Consider the following 21,102-nt stretch of genomic DNA (forward strand, 5'->3'; position numbering starts at 1 on the left):
AGGATCCAGACTCTGAAATCTTCTGATATTTAAGTGTTTAGAAGAACAAGTGATTTTAAGTGTCAAGTAAAACAGCCTATTGAACACATATCTGTGTAAACATGCAAATTATTAATCCCTATGCTTTGAAAGAATTAAAGCAATTTAAGTGTTCTTAAGCTGTATAATTAAAATAGGCAGTTATTTTACCAGTTTTTCTCCCGCCTTTTTTTAAATTGGAAAAAACTTAGCTTACCATCTGTTTGAGACTTGCTCAGGAAAATTGTGCTTGCTCTGGGATGATCAGATGGATTAGATTCCAAGGCTAAATCTGAAACAGAAAGGACAAAAAAAGGAGAGACCTTTAACAGAAGATGATGATTACTGCAACAATTCCCACCCAGCCTTAAAATGCTCAAGCACAGTGATGGAGACAAGACACATAGAATAGGCTGTCTCTCTAAAGCAAAACCTTACTTTTGCGAAGATAAATAAAAATCTGACATTTTCCCCTCTGAAGAAAAGTCTGTGGACTTATTCGTACTGCCATGAAGCTCTGAAGTAGCTTAGGGTTTCCATCAAAACAAAATCTGGAAAGGGAGATCTCAGAAAACAACATACATCTTCAAAAGTCAGTATGCGCCCCTACATGTTAGGGTAGCTGGATGTGGAGCCCGTGCTCAGTAGAGGGCAGAAAGCTAAAACTTTACCACGAGAATAATTTAAACAAACAAACAAAACAAAAAACCAAAAAGCCCAAACCCCAAAAAACAAAACAAAACAAAAGGACACTGCTGATCTTTCACTCTTATGCTTTAAGTACCAAATACGGCAGGAAACAATCTCTGTGGTCTTATAAAAGAACCTAATAAGTAACTTTTACAGTGCTGTTAAATATCAAAACATGGATCTTACACTATTCTGTTCTTTTGGAATTTCAAGTAAAACCCTGTACAGCTAATATATAATTATTGAAGAACAAAATGATTGTTTTAATCCTTTGCCACAATGAACCAGTGATGACATTAGATGAGGATATATTACTCCCTTAGATTAAGATGGGAGTGATCACTAAAAAGTTTGTTGATGAAACTGTAAACATCATGATGAAATTTTGAGCTGCATTAGCTTTGACAGAAGAAACAGCTGTTCTGAGGAAGTTGCACTACAGACACACTGACTTATATGAACATACGAACAGAATAATCTAGGACTGTGACCCTGTACATCCTGGAAAGAGCAAATTTGCATCCATTTACATTTGTCATTCTGATCTTCCTGTATGCTACTTATGCCATGCTAACCATAAAAGCATGCAAGCTCGTCACAAACCTGCACATTAGTGTTTCAAGGTGGTATGCCAATGCAGTTGTCACACCCTTAAAAAACAAAGTCATCTAAGAACCACCATCAACTTTTAATGAAAAAAAAAAAAAATCTTAAGAACTTTTTATGCACTCAACCAACAGAACTCTGGTTAAATACTAGCCAAAGTATGCACAAACTGTCTTGGTGCTGGAAGTCTTCACTATGTGAATGTTTTGTGCTAGTGCACCTAACCCATAGCACAGCCGCAGCCCTCATGCGTCAGCGAGTGAACGTAATTGCAAAAGTACGTGTGTCCCCAAGACTTCTCATTCCAGATTCCCACTGGTACACAACATTGGCATCCAGACCTGGATGTTTTCCAAGTACTTGGCTTACAACACCACTGATCTTAGTCGAACAGTATTGCTCTGACACTGGTCCAGGATGCAGACCACTGTAATTTTGAACCTCTGCTGTGTAAGTAAGGTAGCCAGCATCTATTTAGGAATACAAAGATTGTTCAATCAGGAATTCCCCCCCCCCCCCCCAAAAAAAAAAGGCCAGAGTCAGCTATGAAAGCAAACCATCTCGAGCAGTTTTTAAAAACTAACTTACAAAAACAGTATTTCTATTTTCACCTTACTGTGCTTATTCATGGCACACAGTGAACAGATACCTGAATTTAATCATGTAGTTAAAATGTAAGAAGTCCTGGTTTAGAAGCCCTGGAACAGAAGTTGCCTTACAGCTCATACCTGAAGTACCACTAATATACCTTTGATTCTCTGAAAAAAACCCCCAGCACAATAGTATGCCATACTGGCACATTTTAACTACCGTTTGTAACATCTCAACAAAATAGTATAACTGTTGTTTAAAATTTGTCCACAATGTTGACAAGTTTCTAACACTAATTTAGCAAAATCACTTTTAAGAGACAGTATAGAGACCAACTCTAGTTTCTAATGCTAGCACTCTATTAAAAAAAAAAAAAACCACAACAACAAACTTTGACACAGACCAAGAAATTCACTAATAATGGCAAATATTAAACAACTTTTTAGATTTGAGAAAGGAACAATTCAGAAATTGAAGTATTTTGCTAGTCTACCAAATAAGTATCACCAACAGGCAGAACAAGACTGCAATATGCAGATTTAACACACAGATTATTATTAGCAAGTTATGATGCAAACAGAGCAAACAACTCAGAATTTATTTCTTTACAGGTCAGCAGCAACTTTTAGAATAACTGGATAAGTCAGGTTAGAAAGGACCTCAGGAGGTCTCTAGTTCAACCTCTTGCTGAAAACAGGGTCAGCTATAAGGTAGAACTAGGCTGCTCAAGGCTTTACAGCTGAGTCTTGAAAACCTCCAGTGAGGGTCCACAGAGCTCAGATCACCTTTCCCACCGAGGGGGACTAATGCCTACAGGGCTATAGGACTCACTATGGAATGGCAGGGAAGAGCATGTGGGACTGTACAAGACTTGTGTGATATTTAGGGGATGGCAGCAAGGAAGACTGGGGAGGAACAAGCACAGGAAAACAGAAAGGGCTACTGAATTCAGTAACTCCTAACACAGGACTTTGTGTTTCTCCTTGTTGAATTTCATAGGGTTCCTGTTGGCCCAGTCCTCCAGCCTATCTAGGTCCCTCTGAATGAGCAGCCTCCAGCATATTGACTGTTGCCCAGCTGGGTGTCATCTGCAATTTGGGTGCACCCCATTGCCTCCTCCAGGTCATTGAAAAATGTTAAAGAGGACAGGTGCTTTTTTTCTGGGGGAGAGACAGTACGGGATAACACCCATCCTCCCTCACCCCATAAAAAAAAAATACAGTAACATCTTGACTTCCCTGAGGTTTTGATTTACTTTGAAACTATATGAGTTGTTAAAGCTTGCTTTACTTTGAAACTATATGAGTTGTTAAAGCTTGCTTTTTATATTATTTTTGCCTCTTCTTGTGCTCTGCCAGTCCCTACATCCATGCTTCTTACATGTTAGAAAACAGGTCTAGGGCTAAAAGCACTACAAGAATTAAACACATACAAATATAACCAACTTTCACCCCAGGCAAGAAGGGTCTAACATCTGCAGCACTGTATGAGGCACCAAGGGACACAATACTGACATGGCCATGCAAGTCAAACTTGCCCCCTGAACCCAAGCAGACCCATGCATTTGAGGAGAGGAACGGCAGTGAAAGGAAAATGGACTTTACTGGTTCCAGTTCCACAGTGGCTCTGCCAGACACAAGATGCTTTCTGCTGGACAAAGTCAGGTGTATCAGCACCTGTAGCACATTAAATCCACAACACAGATTATACAGCAGAGTTATAGTACTATTGAAGTCTAAGCCACATTGTGCAGCTCCCAGTACAAAACCCCACAAGGAGCGATCAAGACCAACTGTAGCTAGGCTTCTTATCCCAGAATAACGTGGCATTAACAGAAACAGTACATCTGCTTTCATCTTGCAAAAGACTGCGAAGAAAGAAAGATGCATTTAGTAGACCTTCCCCTTCTAAGCAGCCAGAGAATTTTAACGGTCCTTTCTGTGCTGTTCTCCTTGGACAATGCTTTTTTCCAGGTAATGGAAAAATTAGTCATATGATTTGCTCTTCCTGAACTGCCAGTGTTGCTCATGAAATACCAAAAAGCAACAGCAATACAGCTGATGAAGGAAGCATAAGGCAAGAGGCAGATAAGGACATGAGAAGAGGCAAAATGTAATGGGAAACACAGCAAAAGAAGAGCCAGAGGAAGAGATTAATCTGTCTGCAAACAATTTGACTCAAAACCACGTGTAACTCCTAATACTTCATTCTGGTAGCAATTCCAAGTCCAAAATCAAGATATCTAGCCCTGAAAATAAGGGTAAGTCTTGATTAGGAGCTACATCAGAAGATGTATGATAGAAAGCTCAAGCTTCACAGAAAGTTAACAGAAAAAGAAAGAAGCATGGTATGCCACAGGATGAACAGAAATAATGGGAATTAAAACATGCAGAAACAGGAATGACAGAAATGAGAGAAGCAACAGGATGATATAAAAAAACCCAAGAAAACAACTCCAAACCATTTTTGTTCTAGAGGCTATCAACTCAATAGAAGCCAAGACACATTTTCTATCGGACCCTCACACTTAGTGATAAAGAGGTGAGAAAGGAAGATTCCCACCAGAAATTAAGTCTGTGGGAGCAGCGCAGTAATGCTGCCACACTACAACGGCCCTCCACCTGAGAACTGCACATTAAAAATAGCCTTCCCCCTTATTTCTCTGCATCTCTCAGCGCCATTTACTCACATGGTACTACCAAGCTTGTTAGATTAACCCTGTCTCCAACTGGGGCACAGAGAAGCCTGAACTTGCTTCCCTCTCTCACCACTCTCATTTTAAAGAATCCCTTGCAGCTTGCTTGCCCTTCAGACAATCTCAGCTACCTCTGCTGCTGCTGTGCGCTCCAGGCGCTGATTAGAGCATACAGTCCCCCACAGGGCAGATCACATTACTTTTAAAAGCAAACCTCTGCCCCTAGCTCAAGATCTTATGTCCTTTCCGCAACATGAAATCTGCATGAAGACTTTACTTTTACTCATCTATGCCACATAAGAACGTGTGTGGGTTTTAGGAATTTATAATGCTAGCTACTTACCTACTGGTTTACACACCTCCACAGGTGGTTTCTAACCATTAAGAACACATTTTACACGCTGCATCGTGCTACATACATTATCTCGTGAATAAAGCTGACAGTCAAAGATGTCACTGTTACTAAGTAGCAGCCCTTTGATGATTTCACTATTTTAGAACACTAAAATCTTGCATTTCCTTTAATAGTTTTAGCCCCATCCTCTGCTTTACTAGACAGCAGTAACATTTTGATACTGCACATATTTAAAGCATTAAATCATAAAGTCATCTCTTTGCTGTAAATTGAGTTTCTTCCCTTGCTCAGTGGGTTACTAGCTTTGATTAACATTTGAGCTTCCCTTATATTTCATTACCTTACAGTAAGAAAGATGCGAGTTATTTAACACTCCCAATAAAGATTTAAAAATTAAAACAAATTAGACTAACAAATTTGCCAATACACTTCAGAAAGTCTGTTATTCCTCACAATAACTTCATATAAAATGACTTGTCCTTTAAATTATGTTACTCTATTTCTATTCCCAAAAACTTCCCTGAAAGTTACAATTCTGGTTTCTAAATTCAACCTGCTTTGTTTACTCCTCACCAGCCACACCGAACATACCACAGAACCCACCACACATAGGTTGTTTTCCATTTGCCTTCTCCTGTTATGTCCTCAGTTACACACAGCTTCATCTGTCCTTTAAACGCTCCATGGGTGGCTTTTTCCCCAGATTTGGACAGAATGAAAGCACTTTGATCTCCTGATTATTCATCTTCAACAGAATACATCTCTCTTCCATAATGGGATGGACTCAAAAGATACAAAACTTGCTCTGCTTTCGTAACTAATACAAGCAATTTTGAATACATAAAGGACTAGATCCCTTGCGTGACGAAGTGCTTTTAAACACAACCAGTTCTCAGAAAGAAGCACTATTTTGAAGGAGAATCTTGGTGAAAACAATCTTAACCAACACTTGCATATGCATAGGTCCTTCAAAACACTCCTAACTCCCCAGAGGAAATCAACTCTTCATTTAAAAAAGGAAAACAACTAAGAACAACCCACGCAGTTGGCCTTTGTTCATAGAAAGACAGAATTGCTGAAGTTGGAAGACACCTCTTGAGATCACCTAAGTCCAACCCTCTGCTCAAGCAGGGTCAGCTACAGCTGGCAGTCCAGGACTGCATCAGTCAGGTTCTGACTTCCTCTACAGACAGAGACTTCACAACCTCTCTGGGCAACCTGTGCCAGTGTTTGACCACCCTCATTGTTAAACCATTATTTCTAGATCGTGACTTTACACAATACACGCAGAAAGACGTTGTAAAGCTATTTAAAAGCTGTCAGTTGTTCCTTATGGCACTACTACAAGAACAGTTAATATCATTACCAATACCCAGCACATATCTAAGTGCACTATGATGTTTTAGAAGGCTGCAGAAATTACTTCAATATACAACAAGATCTCTTAATTAAGAATGAATTATTTGCTCTTGTACACCACACTCCTGAGTTGGGCTGGTTCAACAAGAAACTGACACAGTAAGCATTTCAAATTTGCTACTGAAATCTACAGAATTTCTGAAGAATTTAGAAGGCAAAAGTGTAGACCATCTATTAAATACTGCGGGCTAGCCAGGGTTCAAGTTTTCTATTAATTTCTGTGGTTTAAAAAAAATCAACACAGTATTAGTGTTCTCGCATTTCTTGAACTGCAGGAGGATCCACACCGCTATCATTGGCCTCCACAGCAAATCCCAACATGATCCTATTGCACTCGCTTCACAGCCCCTGTTGGGGAAACATGATTGAGAGATCTGTTCCATCGCAACACCTAGCCTTTCTGGGGCTGAAAGAAGTCGAGTGGGCTTCCATGTGTTTCATGATGCGTTATAATCACTCCTACACATTTTAGCTAGGCAGAACAGCAGGATGTCAGGAGTGCCCCAAATGCCACTGTGAAGGCAGGACCAGTTAAAAGGGAGGAAAAATAGATGTCCCTAGGATTTTACATTGGAACTAGAAGGAAAACAGTAGTTCACAAGCTAGATCTTAGAAGTAACTAACATTGTGTTAGAGATATGTTTCTGTACTGCATCTAACATAGGACCGCTTAAAAAGACAAGGAGAAAGAATTGGTTCCATGCTGTCCACTTTTTATTCCCCACATAGACCTTCACACGTAACACAATTCACTACCATGAGAAGCTGAACTCCACAGCTCTTTTTAATTGATAAGCCAAAATAAAAATTTCTAACTAACTAAAGATTGACCAAATTTTACACTCCTAGATCCATGCTGATAACTGCAAGTGTAAGGAAAGCTTTCCCCATAACAACTCTTCGCATGCTCTCTGCCTTACTACTCATGAGACATGGTTCAGAAAGAAAAACAGGTGAGTACCAGAAATTCCAGTCTCATCTAGTGCCTGCAGGTAACCAAAATACGATGCACTGTACTGTCTGTTAGGTGTCATATGCCACCTGATGGACTGGCATATATTAAGTTTTTTCTCCTCTTCCAATTGCTCACATTACTGCAAACTTCAAATGCAGTTTGGGCTTTTATGAAAGTTAACGGTTTCATCAAGTTTTGTCCCATTTTAGGTACAAGCTCACACGCAGTCACTCTTTACAGTGGCTTTGTGGATTCTCAGCTTACCTGCAGTTTGTTCTATAAAAGTAAAATAACTATCTGCATAACAAAACACGTCCAACAGTTTTACAGAAAAGGGGGGTTTTTGTCTTTGAAAGAAACTGGTGTTCAGCAGTTTATTATCTGAGCCTGACTGACATGTTTGATGACAAGCCAGTGTTACTTTTCACACTGGGAAAAACCCAACAACTGTGTTTGATTACTGCAATGACTCAAGACCCTTTCAGAACTCCAAACAGAAGCAAAGCTGTGCTATACACACACAGCTCATCAAACACTGCAGAACGCTACCTGGTTGACAGTGGGATTTTTGCGTAAGCTGTTCAGGTAACCCTGATATTTGCATCACCTGCAAGTATGATCTTCAGTCTTATTCATCTGGCTTTACTACATGTTTAAATAAACAGCGCTGAGCTTTTTAAGCCAGTTGTGTCTTTGTACCTTCAAGTGGAAACATTCAGAGTTTTCTTCTGAAAACATGATTTTTCTAGTAAGTGAAATAAAAGTGCACATTCAAACTCTAGCTGTAATAAAGAAAAAACAAACAGATCTAGAAATCTCAAGATTAGCTTGCTGGCAAGGACCTACAGATCCAAGGTCTGGGTTCTTAATGTTTGGTAGCACCTTCCTCCTACCTCTCACAGTAACTTCTTCCTTCTTCGTATATGTGGAAGAAACATTGTTAGAGACCTTAAATTAATGTGTAATGTGAATCTGGGAGGACTAGGTTTTTGTGTTTTGTTGGCTTGTGCAAGAGGTCATTCCCCTGTTAGTCAGCTTTTCAGTATGACCTCACCACACTGATTGCACTTGAGAGAACAGATACTTCTAGCCACAAAACTTCTGTTCCTCTACAACATCTACTCTGACAGGAGGGAAAAGAGCAAGTCTCCTAAAGAAAGTCAGAAGAGAAAAGGATCCTAGAGATAAGTTACATGGAAACCATAGTTTAAAAAAAAAAAAAAAAGATGAAAACAAATTCAGTTTCCTTAATTCCATAAGTTTCATCAAAATCCTCAAGTTAGCCATATATTTCATAGAATAGAGCCATAGAATCACCTAGGTTGGAAAAGACCCTTAAGAACATTGAGTCCAAGGGTAAACCTAACACTGCCAAGTCCACCACTAAACCATGTCCCTAAGCACCACATCTACACGTCTTCTAAACGCCTCCAGGGATGGTGACTCCACCGCTTCCCTGGGCAGCCTGTTCCAATGCTTTACAATTTCCTTTCAGTATTTCCCATTTTATGAAAATCTCTGTTACAATAGGTGTTATACTGGTAGTCTGAAGAAACACTCACCAAATCAAACAAATCAGTTTCCCTCCATGTGAACTTCATGTATATATGTTCCCTATCAACTATTCTTAAAAACCTAAGGCTTACATAAACTCACTCACTGCAGAAGTCTCCAAGATTTAGTGAAGAGAGAAAAGGATAGAGGATTCCTTAGCTGTCAGCAGTACCCAAGCATAAGAACAGAAACACAGATACTATGACGATGACTTCCAATTCCCAAATTTGTAGATCAATTTCATCGTTGTTTCTGATCGACTTATCGATTCAGTCATTTCCACTACAGGCACTTTACAGATCATTTCGTAAAGGCCACGACATTAGGCATCTTAAGCCAACAACATGGAAGGTGTTTCAGGCTTGTAGAGAGTCAATTCTTTCACATTTGTCAAGATCACATACCACTTGTAACTGCTACAAATACCTTCGTAATTAATTCCTAGTCAGTTACACGAAAGAGATATTGAGAGTTCTGGGTAAAGAAGAGTGAGAATAAGTTAGGTGAAAAACTCAGCAAATACAGGGAAAAAAGGTGAGGGAACACCAAAACAGGCACCAGAGCACCAGTTGGTTTTCACCCCCAACTTCATATTTGTCTAACTAGACAATGGTATTTGTCAGCCTATGCAGCTACAGATCTTCAGATAGAGAGGCACAAAAAACAACATGAGATGGTTAAGCCTTTCCTGTGCTGAAAACTGCTGGCATCAAAAAGCTGACTCCTTGCATCAAAGTGTTATTTTTTTTTTTAATTTAACTTACTAACATTTTAACCAGAATTTAAAAAAAAACAGGAAAAAAACCCTCCACCCACATGCTTGAAGTAAGCTGGCATTATACAAGAGGAACAAATGAACAGTATTTAGACCTTCTGCAAGGAGGTTCATAGACAAGCTGTGGGTGAAATCAGATCACAGACAATCAATATATTGAAGTATCTGTTCATTTTCAACACTGTTTAATAACCGCGGCATGCAGGCAACTTGAAGCTTGCCCCCATCAGCATAGCACAGTCCCTAGAGAGCTATGAGGCTGTTGAAATAAGAAAAGTAGGCTCACAGGTGCTTGAAGAGTTATTCTAGGCACTAGTCTGTCTGAACCTGTTCAGGTAAATCTCACTTACTTCATTCTTTATAAACACTCCTCTTCAAAGCCCCCTTCTGTTTGTTTTCCCATCTAACCTCTGTGTGATGACCACATCCCACTCAGCACCTCTCTTGATCCCATTTGCTGTTCCCTCTCATCCCTGATTGTCTTTTCCCTTGTCATTCTCCACCACCCACCCACCCCCGGTTCTTCAGGTGAAGGTACCAGGTCATTTGGTCCCACCAGTTCAGTAGGTCAACAATCTTCCCCTTGGTTCATGTGAATCAGGCAAACCTCTGCTCAAAACCGCTGAGCTCAGTAAACAGCAGTGGTGGAAGGAGATAATGTTTTCAGGTACAAATGAGAAATGTCTGCCAAGGGAGGCCTTGTTCTAGTTTTATCCAAGGATCAAAGAATTTATGAAAAATTAGATCTATGTTTAAACAGAGGGATCGGGCAAGAAAGTGTCAGCCATAAGAAGTTCTCCCCCAAATAACCAGAAAAAAATCACAGGAAAAAAGAAGCCCAAAATGAAGATTAGCAGACATTCATTTAGGAAAAAAACCCCGAACAAAAAACAAAACAAAAAAATCCAGTAATCAGTACAGCCGAAATGGCACATTAAGATCACAGAGCTGCTATTTCTAAAACTAGAGCGGAAAGCCTTTTTGGTCAATTCAAACTGCTTCGGACTGTTGCTTGCACGCTGAAAGAAGGAACACTTAATGCTCAGCTGAACAGTCAACTAGCAGCTTTAGGTTCATTTTAGCTTTTGATATTTAACATTAACAGCAGGCATGAACCTATTTGAAAGAACCTATCATTTTCAAAGCTATGTTTATTCCCATTTACTTAATACAACTTGGCTTAGCATATCAAACCACAAATGCAGGCCTATTTCTCATTTGGAAAAAGTGTGCACTGAACAGGTTATGGCTCAGGATCTTAAGAACGATAAAATACAAAGTCTTCCTTTAAATTATCTCTTAGCAGCGGATCTGACAATCCCTTCCCATTTGAATTAACTTTTGTTGAAACATTAGACTTTCAGTTTCACAGTGTGTTTTATCTCCATCCCACTTACCACTCCTTTTTTGTCTTACATACATACCACTTCATAACCTCCCCATGTTAAGAAACTGAGATTTTTCTTGTTTAATTCTAATCTGATACAGACAATCTAAGCAGTGCTGACTGGAAAGCAGTGCCTGTTAAGTAGCGTGCTGGAGAAGCTACAGAATAATCCTCATTTAAGAGCATAGACCTGTGAGGACCACATTCCACTTGCTACAAAAAAGCAAGACAAAACACCACAAAACAAAAAGTCCAAAGCTCAGCTGGTAACTTCTGCATTCCTGATACAACCAAAACATTTCATTTTAGCAAAACAAGTGCAAAAGTATTAAGAAAGACCTAAAAACAACAAACAACTTAAAGATAGAAATTTAAGGAATGAAGCATCTCCATCACATTTGGATGCTAGCTTTCTGATATATTTAGCTGTGTTCTTAGAAACTCCTAGAACTGAGCAGCATGGAACAAAAATAGCGAAGATGATCTTCACCTTTTTTCCCTGTAGCTTTCTCTCTTTTCCCCCTGCCAAAGCATTCAAGAAAAGGCCAGTTAGTAAGTTCCCAGCCTTCTGTTATTGATAAAATTGGCAGCTTAGCTAACCTGTTATATTATACATTAAAAGATTATAGAAGTAGTATTTATCCCTCAAATTAAACTGCTGGACTACTTACCACTATAGCAACAAACTAATGCTCTGTAGTAGTCAACAGCACAGAAAGATGTAGGCTGCTTGCATGGTTTGGGTATGCTGACAGCTTTTATATCCTAGAGTTAAGAGGGATAAGCACAGCTATCTGGTATATGCAAGTGCTGCATTTAGAGATTTATCATTTTCACAGAAGGTCTTAAATTAAACAGGTATCACTTAAAATTTCATTATAACGTCTGTTTCATAACACTCGATTTCAGTCTTCACAAATAATGCTTTACATTTTGAAGTTAACTGCTTCATTCCTACCCTGGTAGCACTTTATAACATTCAGAAATGAACACAAGAAGTTTTACTTCTAATATTGACCATCCAGAATTGCATTTTCATAAAGATATCAAACTTAAGATACTTTTTGCAGCCCTGAACAGTTATATCAATCAGAAAACTGTTGACAAATAGCATCTATCATTTGTAGAAGATCTACTCCTTAGGCTATGCAATAGTGAACCACATACCACTGTAAAAGTGATCTTTAAAATGATCTAAAACATATACTACTTATGCAGTTCTAATTTTAGGATTACCTCCTGCCTCAAGACTAAAGTTTCCATAGCCACAAAAGTAAAATTTGTGATAGACAGCTACTAGCTTATTCTTGGACTATACACTTTTATTCATGTCTGCAAATTCAAAAAATTAAATACTTCCCTACTTCAAGGCCAGTTCTGACATCTGGATGAATTCACAATTAAGCCTAGTTACTTAGCACTGCTGACAAGATCACATACTAAAGATTCAAACAAACACAACCCTTATTCCTGAGCAGATTTATTTAGCTTAGGCATTTTTGCTTGGCTTATTAGAATCTTTAGAGAGTTTAGCTCCTCCGCCCTTAACGAGTAGGGGAGAGGTGAGAGAATTCTGTAATATATCACAAAAATAAAGTTTTATTTCTCCTAGACAGCAAATTTCTCCTACTGCTGTACTGCACAGCTGTCTCAAAGGAGATCCAAGGGGCTGACTGTTCCATCTCATTTCTGTAACAGCTGCACCATATGGCGCTGTGCAGAACCATGCAAGTTTAATAATTCCATTTCTGAAGGTTTCCCCACACTCTTCTGCAGCCAGTTTCTCTCCGATAGCCAAAAATTTTTTCTTAAGTTCAAGATGAGTACGTAGGGCCAGGGATAATTGTTATTGTATGCATCGTACATTAAAGATGTCAGACAGGCTATCTTTTTTCAGCTGAATATATTTCATATAGGTGTGGTTATAATTATGAAAAGGAATAGCAAGACGCTTGTTAATTAAACTAAGTTTTGAATATTGTAAGCTATTACACTGTGCTGTATGCTTACGGTATCACGTGAGCATACAGACAGAGAGGAGCACCCCTAACCTGTTACATGTTGTCTCGGTAACTCGCTGCAGCACAGACCTGCAAGCTCTTCCTAGGCATGTCTGAAAAGGAGAGGCATTACAGAGCAAGTCTGTGTGGCACCACTGCTCCAGGTATAAGTGGAAGGAATCTGAGCAGCACACACATACTTTCCTGTGAGCTCAAGGAAAGCAAACTGGGAACCCTGAGAGCGACATGACAAGGAACCTCGGTGCAGTGAGTCCACAGCTATAACCGAGCACCCTGCACAGCCAGATCATAAATTACCCGCGTCCAGCCACAATGATGTCATATGCACACAATCTTTGCAATTCTTAATTCCCTTATTCCCCACACACCCTCTTCCTTCCTCCTGTTCAGCAGAGACTGGAAATGCGGCAGCTTTTGCGAACTGCCTGAACGTTACGACCGAGTCACGACTCCATAGTTAAGCAGAAAGGAGCAGCCAGACCTCCCCCTCAAAGGGGAGCAGCCGGCGGCTCTGCCACGGTTCTTTCGGGTTCCCCGACCCCCCTCTCCAGCGGGCCGGGAGCGGCCAGCGGGGCAGCCAGGGACCCCGGCACGGCACTCCCCGGGCAGGGGGGCACCGGCCCCTCCTCCGCCCTCGGCCGCTTGCTCGTTAGGCGGCCGCGCCGGCTGCGGGGGCCCCGCGGCTCCGCGCTTCGGGAAGAGGTCCCGGGCCCGCCGGCGACCTCCCCCGCCCGGCGGCAGCAAGGCGGCGTGCCCGCAGGAAGCCCCGGAGCTGTCAGAGCGCTGACAGCCGCGGGGAACTTTGCTTGGGGCGCGGCGCGGGGCCGGGCGGCGGCAGGCCGGGCCCCCCGCCCCCGAGGGGCTCGCCGGACCGCCGGCTCCCCCCGCCGCCGGGACAAAGGGGGCGCGCCGCGGGCGGGGAAGCGCCGCGCCCCCGGCTGCCGGTCCCCCCGGGCGCCCACCCGCGGCGGAGCGGAGCGGGGCGGGGCGGGGGCACCGCGGGGACAGCCGCCGGCGGGGCGGGGATGCGGTGCCCGGCGCTCCCCGCCGCCCGCCGGGCCCCCGCCGCTCGCCCCCCGCCGCCGCCGCCGCTCACCATCCGGGAACTCCCGGTCGCTGATGTGCTGGAGGTGGGGACCGCCGCCGCCGCCGGGATCCGAGTCCCCCGACTCGGCCTCCGCCGATCCCGAGCCGCCGCCGCCGCCGCCGCCCGCCGCCGCCGCCTGGTACGCGTCCGCCCAGCGCTCGGGCCCCGGCGCTGCCCCGCCGCCGCCGCGGGCCCGGCTGAGCTTGGGGCTGGCGTCCGGGGATACGCAGCAGGTGACGGTGTTGCCCATGGAGCTCGGAGCTCCCCCGCCGGGCCCCGGCTACGCGGCTCCCGGGCTGGGGCGGGGGAGGGGGCGGAGGGGGAGCCGAGGCGCCGGGCTGAGGGAGGGAGGGAGGGGCGGAGGGAGGGAGGGCGGGACGGAGGGAGGGGCGGGCCTCAGCGCCGCATCGCCGTCGCCTCCGCCCCGGCCGGGCGCGGCCCCCGCCCGCCCCAGCGGCCGCGCGAGCCCCCCCGCCGCCTCCTGCGCGCGGCGAGCAACGGACCTCGCGCGAGCGGCCACCTTCCCCCGGGCCGGGGGAGGGGCGGGGGGAGGTCGGGGGGAGGCCCGGCCCCGCCTCGCTCCTACCCAATCGCCTCCCGCCGGGGCGCCGCGTGACGCCGCCCCGCCAATGAGCGCGGGGTTCGTCACGCGGTCGCCGCCGCGCCCTTCCTGGCCTGCCCCCGTCCTTCCCCACGCGCACACGCACACGCGCACGCAGCGCCGGCCGCGGCCCCTCGGCCCCGCCCCTCGCCCCGCCCCCTGGCGGTGCTACGCCCTGGCCCCGCCCCCGGCGGCGGCCGGCTCGCGCTGCCCGGCCGCGCACGTGCTGCGGGTGCAGCAGCAGCGTAAAGATAATAATAATGCTGTCATAATAATAAAAAAATTATAATGCAATAACAGAGAGCACTAATATAGTATAATAAAATAATGCACAAATGCCTTAATGAACAATAATATTACAATGTGCCGCCTGCGTGCTGCCGCCGCGGCGGTCGCATCCAGCAGTCCGGAGGGGCTTCGTAAGGGACGCAGGCAGCCTCGGTGCTGGCCTTGTAAGTTTAAAAGGTTGTTTGCGAGTCTCGCCGGCTCCTTCCCCCCATTATTAAAGGTTTTCAGGGCTCCTGGGTCGGTCCGGGGTGTTTTGCCCACCTGTCCCCACGCGTGCTAGGCGGGCGGCTCGTCTGGCTGGGTGCCTGGCTGGGCTGGGGGTTCCAGCGGCCGCCTGGGAGCTCTGCCGTCGGTTCTGATGACTCTACGGCAAAGTCCCTCAAGTAGTTGAGCGTAAGCGACACTGCGTCCCCCTGCTCGCTTATGGCTCACAGCTTGGTGCTCGGCGTGTTACCTGTGTGCGGTCTGGGGAGGAAACATTACATGTGGCCGCTGGGATTCCCAGGGACTTTTGTTTCGCTGTACTGAAAGTCTCCAGCAGCTGCCTTGTTGCTTGGTGAGTTTCAGCTACCTGAATGCTTCTCAGAGGACTGGAATGCTCAAATACACTCCAGGGAAGACGGATTAGAGGGCAAGATACCCACAGCAGTCGGAGGCCCTGATAAAAACGAACATACGTCGTTCTGCAGTGGATCACCTCACTATCGCTACAAAAATTTAACTCTGGCCCCTGATAAGAAGAATGGCTCTGCAGAAGACTTAAGAACACACAAAGTATTGCAAAACGCTGTTATCACGCTGGCAGTTATTCCAGAGGTAGGCAGGCTCAGGGTTTTACTCCATTTTGTAGGAGAAATCCTAACGCTGGCTCTCCCATGTGATCACGGACACAAAGTTTTCAGACAAACCATGCCTAGTTTCTTTGAAGAGAGGAAGTCATAGATGCTGCATTCCTAGAATCTGTACAGATTAATCCCAGGCACAATAAAGGGAGGAACTAAATGATTTATAGTCTTATATGAGGATTATTCCCTCAGACTGATGAATTATACGTTTTCACTTGCCGGCAAGTTCTCTAAGCTGTGTGAGCTAAGCCTCTCTACACGCTACTGACAGTTTGTAAAGCCTCGTTACTGCAGAGAAACCTGACCTCGCTGTGGATTACACGAGGGCCTCAGAGATTTGCTTTCAGCGCTTTTTGAAGCACTTCAGCCCAACGTCCCTCCGCAGCCTCTGTACGCTGCTTGGAGAACTAGGATGCTGCCACTAGGACCCGCTGCTAGGATGGCGGGTCCTACTGCCAGGTCTAGGAAGGCCCAGGACTTAACCATCGGGTGGGACAGGAGACTCGCCTGAGTCAGGGAGGGAACAAAGGGGCTTCACACAAAACAGTCATTCAGAAGCTGGCATTTTCTTCGCTCTGGCACTGCATCCACAGATTTTTGGTGAGGATGGTGGGAGAAGAGAATAAAGCTGGAGGGTTGGTGTGGTTTAGTGAAGTAATTAATTCTCAAGCAAGAATAAGAGCTGGCTTGCATCTGCGCTATTTAATATTAAAACTGGTGTAATTTACCTTCTTACACCAGAAAAGCAATACCCTTACTTGTTTGCACCTGGCTGACTCTGGCTGAGCAAGCTGCACCCCTGCTGCACTGCCGGGCCCTGTCCAGCGGCTCAACGCCGCTGGAGATGAGCCTGCTCCGTCCGGAGCAGCGGTAGGAATCACAGGCAAATCTGCACATCTCAGCCAGACAGCCGCGATGCCGGGTGTCCGTTTCTTAGATCGTGTCCGTCCTGTTCTTTGCAGCCACGCCAGCGTTGCAACGGGGCTGCCTGGCTTCGGTGGAGGGAGGTGCAACCGCAGCAAGAGCCTGGTGGGATCCCAGCAGCGAGCTGGGGCCTCTGCTAAGTCCAGGCTTTGGAGCAGGCTCAGGGAGCCCTTTGCCAAAGCTGCGGTTTTGGGCAGTGGAAAATCCTTTTTCAAGGGCGAAGAAGAAGTGAGCAAGAGTGGCTCACCGGGTGGCCGAGCACCGGGACCCTGTCATCAAGGGCAACAGCCAAAACTGCACGTACTTGTCCCGATACACAAAAAATGCTGGGAACTTGGAGTAGCTGGAGTACGTGACGTGTCTCACTGCTATTTGGGCGTGAGGTTTTGGTTCCTCTGCCTCCCGGAGGCTGAAGTTTCCCATGGGCCCCATACTTGTTCTCGATGTGTAATGCTGCAAAGGGGAAGAGAGGAAGGCCGCTCTTCCCCCGCACCAGCACCGTTGTAGAGCATCAGGATATATACAAACATGCAGAGGGAGGAAAGAAATCAGTAGTCTGTTTCCCTGTGTAGCCTTATTCATGTAGGCCTTAAGCAAGAGGAAGCTGACTTTAATCCCTGGAAATCACAGAAACAGCAAACTGTCCCACCTCCCCGTCATTCCAGGAGAATTTAAGCTTCCGCTTCCACGTACCTCAGCGTGCCAATAAGGGGTATTTTTCCATATCTGTGCATGTTTCCCTGTAGCTGCAGTAATGAGGAATATTCATTTCCCCCTCCATTTTGGCAAAGTAACTCTTAAAATCTTAATAAAAGTCTGATTTATCAGGATAATATGACAAAACCTGTTGCTGTGTGTCTTTTCTGCAGAACTAGGTGATCCTTTTAATAGGTATAGCCTGAGCAACACCCTGCAGAGATGAAACACATTATCTTTTATTTATGCAGCTTAGCACTCTATTGACTTACTGCTATAGCAATATACTGAATACCATCTATCATGATTTATTACGAGTCCTGGTTCTCTTCCTATTTTCCATCTCGTCTTTCTACTGTTTTGCTTGATTTAGCCCAGTGAATCATCAGACAGTTTCCATTATAAAAAAATCAATTACTTTGATGTACAAGGGGCAGCACATACCTAGTTCCACATTTTGTATGATAAGTAGGCATTTTGGATGCCAGATCTTGGCAATAATGAATGTGTAAGCCGAAAATAGCTTACCACGGACCGCTGAGATTCAACCTCTTTTCCTCCTGCTCCAGGAAGAGAGGTCTGTGCCGCGGGACCCTCAGTTACTGCCCCGTCTCTCTGAGCAGGGCACCCAGTGGGCAGCAACCCCCCCTCGCTCACTAACACCAAATACCATGCTTTTACGTAATCCGTTGGACTGAACTGTTTTTCCACCCTGCTTGAAGCGTTTTGCTTCATTAGTTGCATTAGTTGCAGCGTTCGCCCCTCGCCTGGTTTCAGGGCTGTCCTGGTTCACCAGGGCTGCGGCCGGGGTAGGGCGATTCCCAGAGTAGATGACGGTGCAAGGAGGGTGGGTCAGTTTTATTGAGCTGTCCTGATTACAGGGCTGGCCCATAAAGATTAGTAAGTCCTACTGCAGAGTAGCAATAACGATGTCCCAGGTAACGGGGGAGAATCGCTGCTATTCCCGGGGAGGAGCTGAGGGTAACACTGGCAAGCGCCAGTCCCACCGATGGCAGTGCGCCGTTTCTGCACCTCGCTTGGGAAGGACGCTCCGGCTGCGAGGTGTACTGCGTGAAAACTGCCGTGAGAGAGACTTGCAAGTTGATGGAAATAGGATTCACGGGTGTATTTGCTTGCTCGCTTCAAGCCAGAGGCAGACACTTGGGAAGAAGCCTGATCATGAGCTATGGCCTGTTCTGAACGGGGCTCAAACCTGCATGTTTGCAGACAAAATTCAAACAAATTGGAAAGAACTTGTGTCATCCTCTGCACTGGGCAAACACTTCTTAAAATGGTGAAAGATTTTTCTTATGGGACAAGAAGACAGTTTATCGCCCAGCTTTAAATGCATGCAATATTTGTAGTTTGGATTAGTGCTGAGCATTCATGCTCAGTTAACCGCTTAGGGATTATGTTTAGTTTCATTTCAGCACTGCCTCAGTGCTGCATTCAACCAGGGTAACTCAGACAAGGAGGGCACAGACCAAAGTCCTGGATTTTAGGCAGGTGTGATCCTCAAATGAAGGCGTTCTGGGTTTGTTAATTCTCTCTTTTCCTGTTTCAGTTGCATACCTAACAGGTTTCAGTCACTCACTAGGGGGAAGAAGAACCAGCTCTCAGTGCTGTCCTGAAGGTCAGCACATAAAAATATCCCCCCCGGAGTGCTGGCTGGGCTCTGAGCACAGAGCAGGGCGATGCAGCAGGAGCTGCCGCTGCACCGCAGCCAGCGGCCCATGCACCGTGCCCGGCTCGGCTCGGCTCGGCCCGGGGAGAGCATCCCCTCTCCCACCGGCAGCTATTCCCCACCGAGGCAGCCATGCCTTCATGTGAAGGCAAACGTTTCCTGGTGAGCGGCTTATAGCAGGTTTTCTGGCACGGTGCTGCCCGCCCGCGCGCGGCAGGCAGACCGGGGATTTGCAGCACCCAGAGCGTGCACGGATGCGGTTGGGTTGGGGGCACCTCTCTGGAAACCAAGGGTAGGAGTAACTTCAGCAGGGTCCCTAGGTCTGTTCCTCAAAAGCATACTGCATCTTTCTCCCGGGGAACAGAGAGGAGCAGAGCAGCTTTTGACTTGTTCTGGCACTGTAGGTTTGCTTTTTTTTTTTTTTTTTTTTAAAAAACTGGAATCTTGCTTTTATGAAGATAAAAAGTAATTCTCTTGCATTTGGGTTCACAAAGAAAATGAGACCTAAATGTAACCTACGCAGTAATAGCTCAAGGGTACTGACTGCTGAATGGATTCCAGCGGGTGTTAATGCCATCGCGGATGGGAGTTTATAAATTTGACACTTAATGTCACTATTCCTTAAAGAGAGCAAATTTGTTATACAGGCCTTCATTCCTCCTCCACGTGATGGCTCATGTTTAACTTTTAATAATGTGTGGTGGGGAGAGAGTATGTTTGCTTTAATTTTCACGAAAGGGAAAGCAACTTTCCAAAATGTGGGAAATGAATCGTAATTTAAGCCCTCTGGGGAAGTTGCTGTAATCGCCAGGAGAACTCCACACAGCCTTTAAGGAAGGCCAGGCGGGATCCTGAAATGAAACCTAAGTCAGATGGTGATGACAGCCGAAAGAGGAGCAACCTATATTCCCAAGATGCAGAGATGAAAAAGACCTATGATTTATTCTGAAAATACAAAGGCCCAGATTCGCTCCTGATGTGAGTCTAATGAGGCCAAAGGATCTATACCAGCGAGGAATGTACCCTGCCAACTACTGAATGCAACTTCTGAGCTATAAGCCTAACTAGATGTATAATTATTTGCAGCGTGTATAATAAATGAAGACTGCCAGGCTTGACAGGACTAATATTAGTGCTGCCAGCTGTGTTTTGGCTTGTGGGCTCACAGGGGAAGGTAATTCTGTCTCTTTACTTGGCCCGTTTGCCCCATACATGTGAGCCACTGTCTGCTCGTGTTCAAAGGAACTCCACTTCTCGGACAAGTCTTTACATTTCCTACCTCAAGCTTTCCCTGCGATGGTTACTTGTAGGTAGATTTGTGCATGTTTTTATTTAACTCCCTCTCCGAAAGCTTAGCGCTTGCGTCCATAACCACACAACACCATAGTCCCTTGCTTCGTGATGCAAAACCAGGCTTCCCTTCATCTGTGAGCAGCAGTATCCCTGAGAGGAGACGTCTGAAACCATAGTTACCAGCTCCTATCTGAATAACGACTCTTGAAAAATTCCCAAATCCAAGGGTATGTTTTTGCCCACACCAACTGCAACAAGAAGCTGAGAGTCTCCTAAAACGCTTGAAATGAAATTGTAGGATTTTCGGTAAGCCACCCAGCTTCACAGTCACCATCAGTCCCAGAAATGGAGAATGGCTCCTTGCAAATGCTGGGTTGTGCTTCACAGGGCCAAGAATCTTAAATCCTGTAAATTCAGGTGTTATCTTCACCTTGACTTAGTACTGCACATGCCTTTCCAAGGCCATGTGCCTCCTTGCTTGTCTGCAGGGCAATAATACCAGCTCTGGGATGTGTTTTATTCAATTTCTCCCTTCTTAGAAAGTGTCCCAGCTGCAGGAGAAGGAGTACTTTCTGATCTTACTCTCAAGCAATCTATGGATAACTTGGAGAAGAGCCA

At 45.2% G+C, this 21,102-nt stretch overlaps 1 protein-coding gene across 1 annotated transcript in view; it reads right to left on the reverse strand.

Moving 5' to 3' along the window:
• The window catches only part of CCNYL1 (cyclin Y like 1), a 35,819-nt gene extending 21,135 nt beyond the window's left edge, over positions 1-14,684 (reverse strand). The window contains exons 1-2 of the mRNA XM_075512515.1: positions 14,163-14,684; positions 236-310 (exon numbers count right to left, since the gene is read on the reverse strand). Of these exons, the coding sequence (XP_075368630.1) occupies positions 236-310; positions 14,163-14,403 (316 nt within the window). The 5' untranslated portion in view covers positions 14,404-14,684. The remainder of the gene's footprint in view (positions 1-235; positions 311-14,162) is intronic.
• Between the last annotated feature and the right edge of the window lie 6,418 nt (positions 14,685-21,102).

This window comes from Mycteria americana, chromosome 9 (assembly GCF_035582795.1).
Source record: "Mycteria americana isolate JAX WOST 10 ecotype Jacksonville Zoo and Gardens chromosome 9, USCA_MyAme_1.0, whole genome shotgun sequence".
Taxonomy (NCBI): Eukaryota; Metazoa; Chordata; class Aves; order Ciconiiformes; family Ciconiidae; genus Mycteria; species Mycteria americana.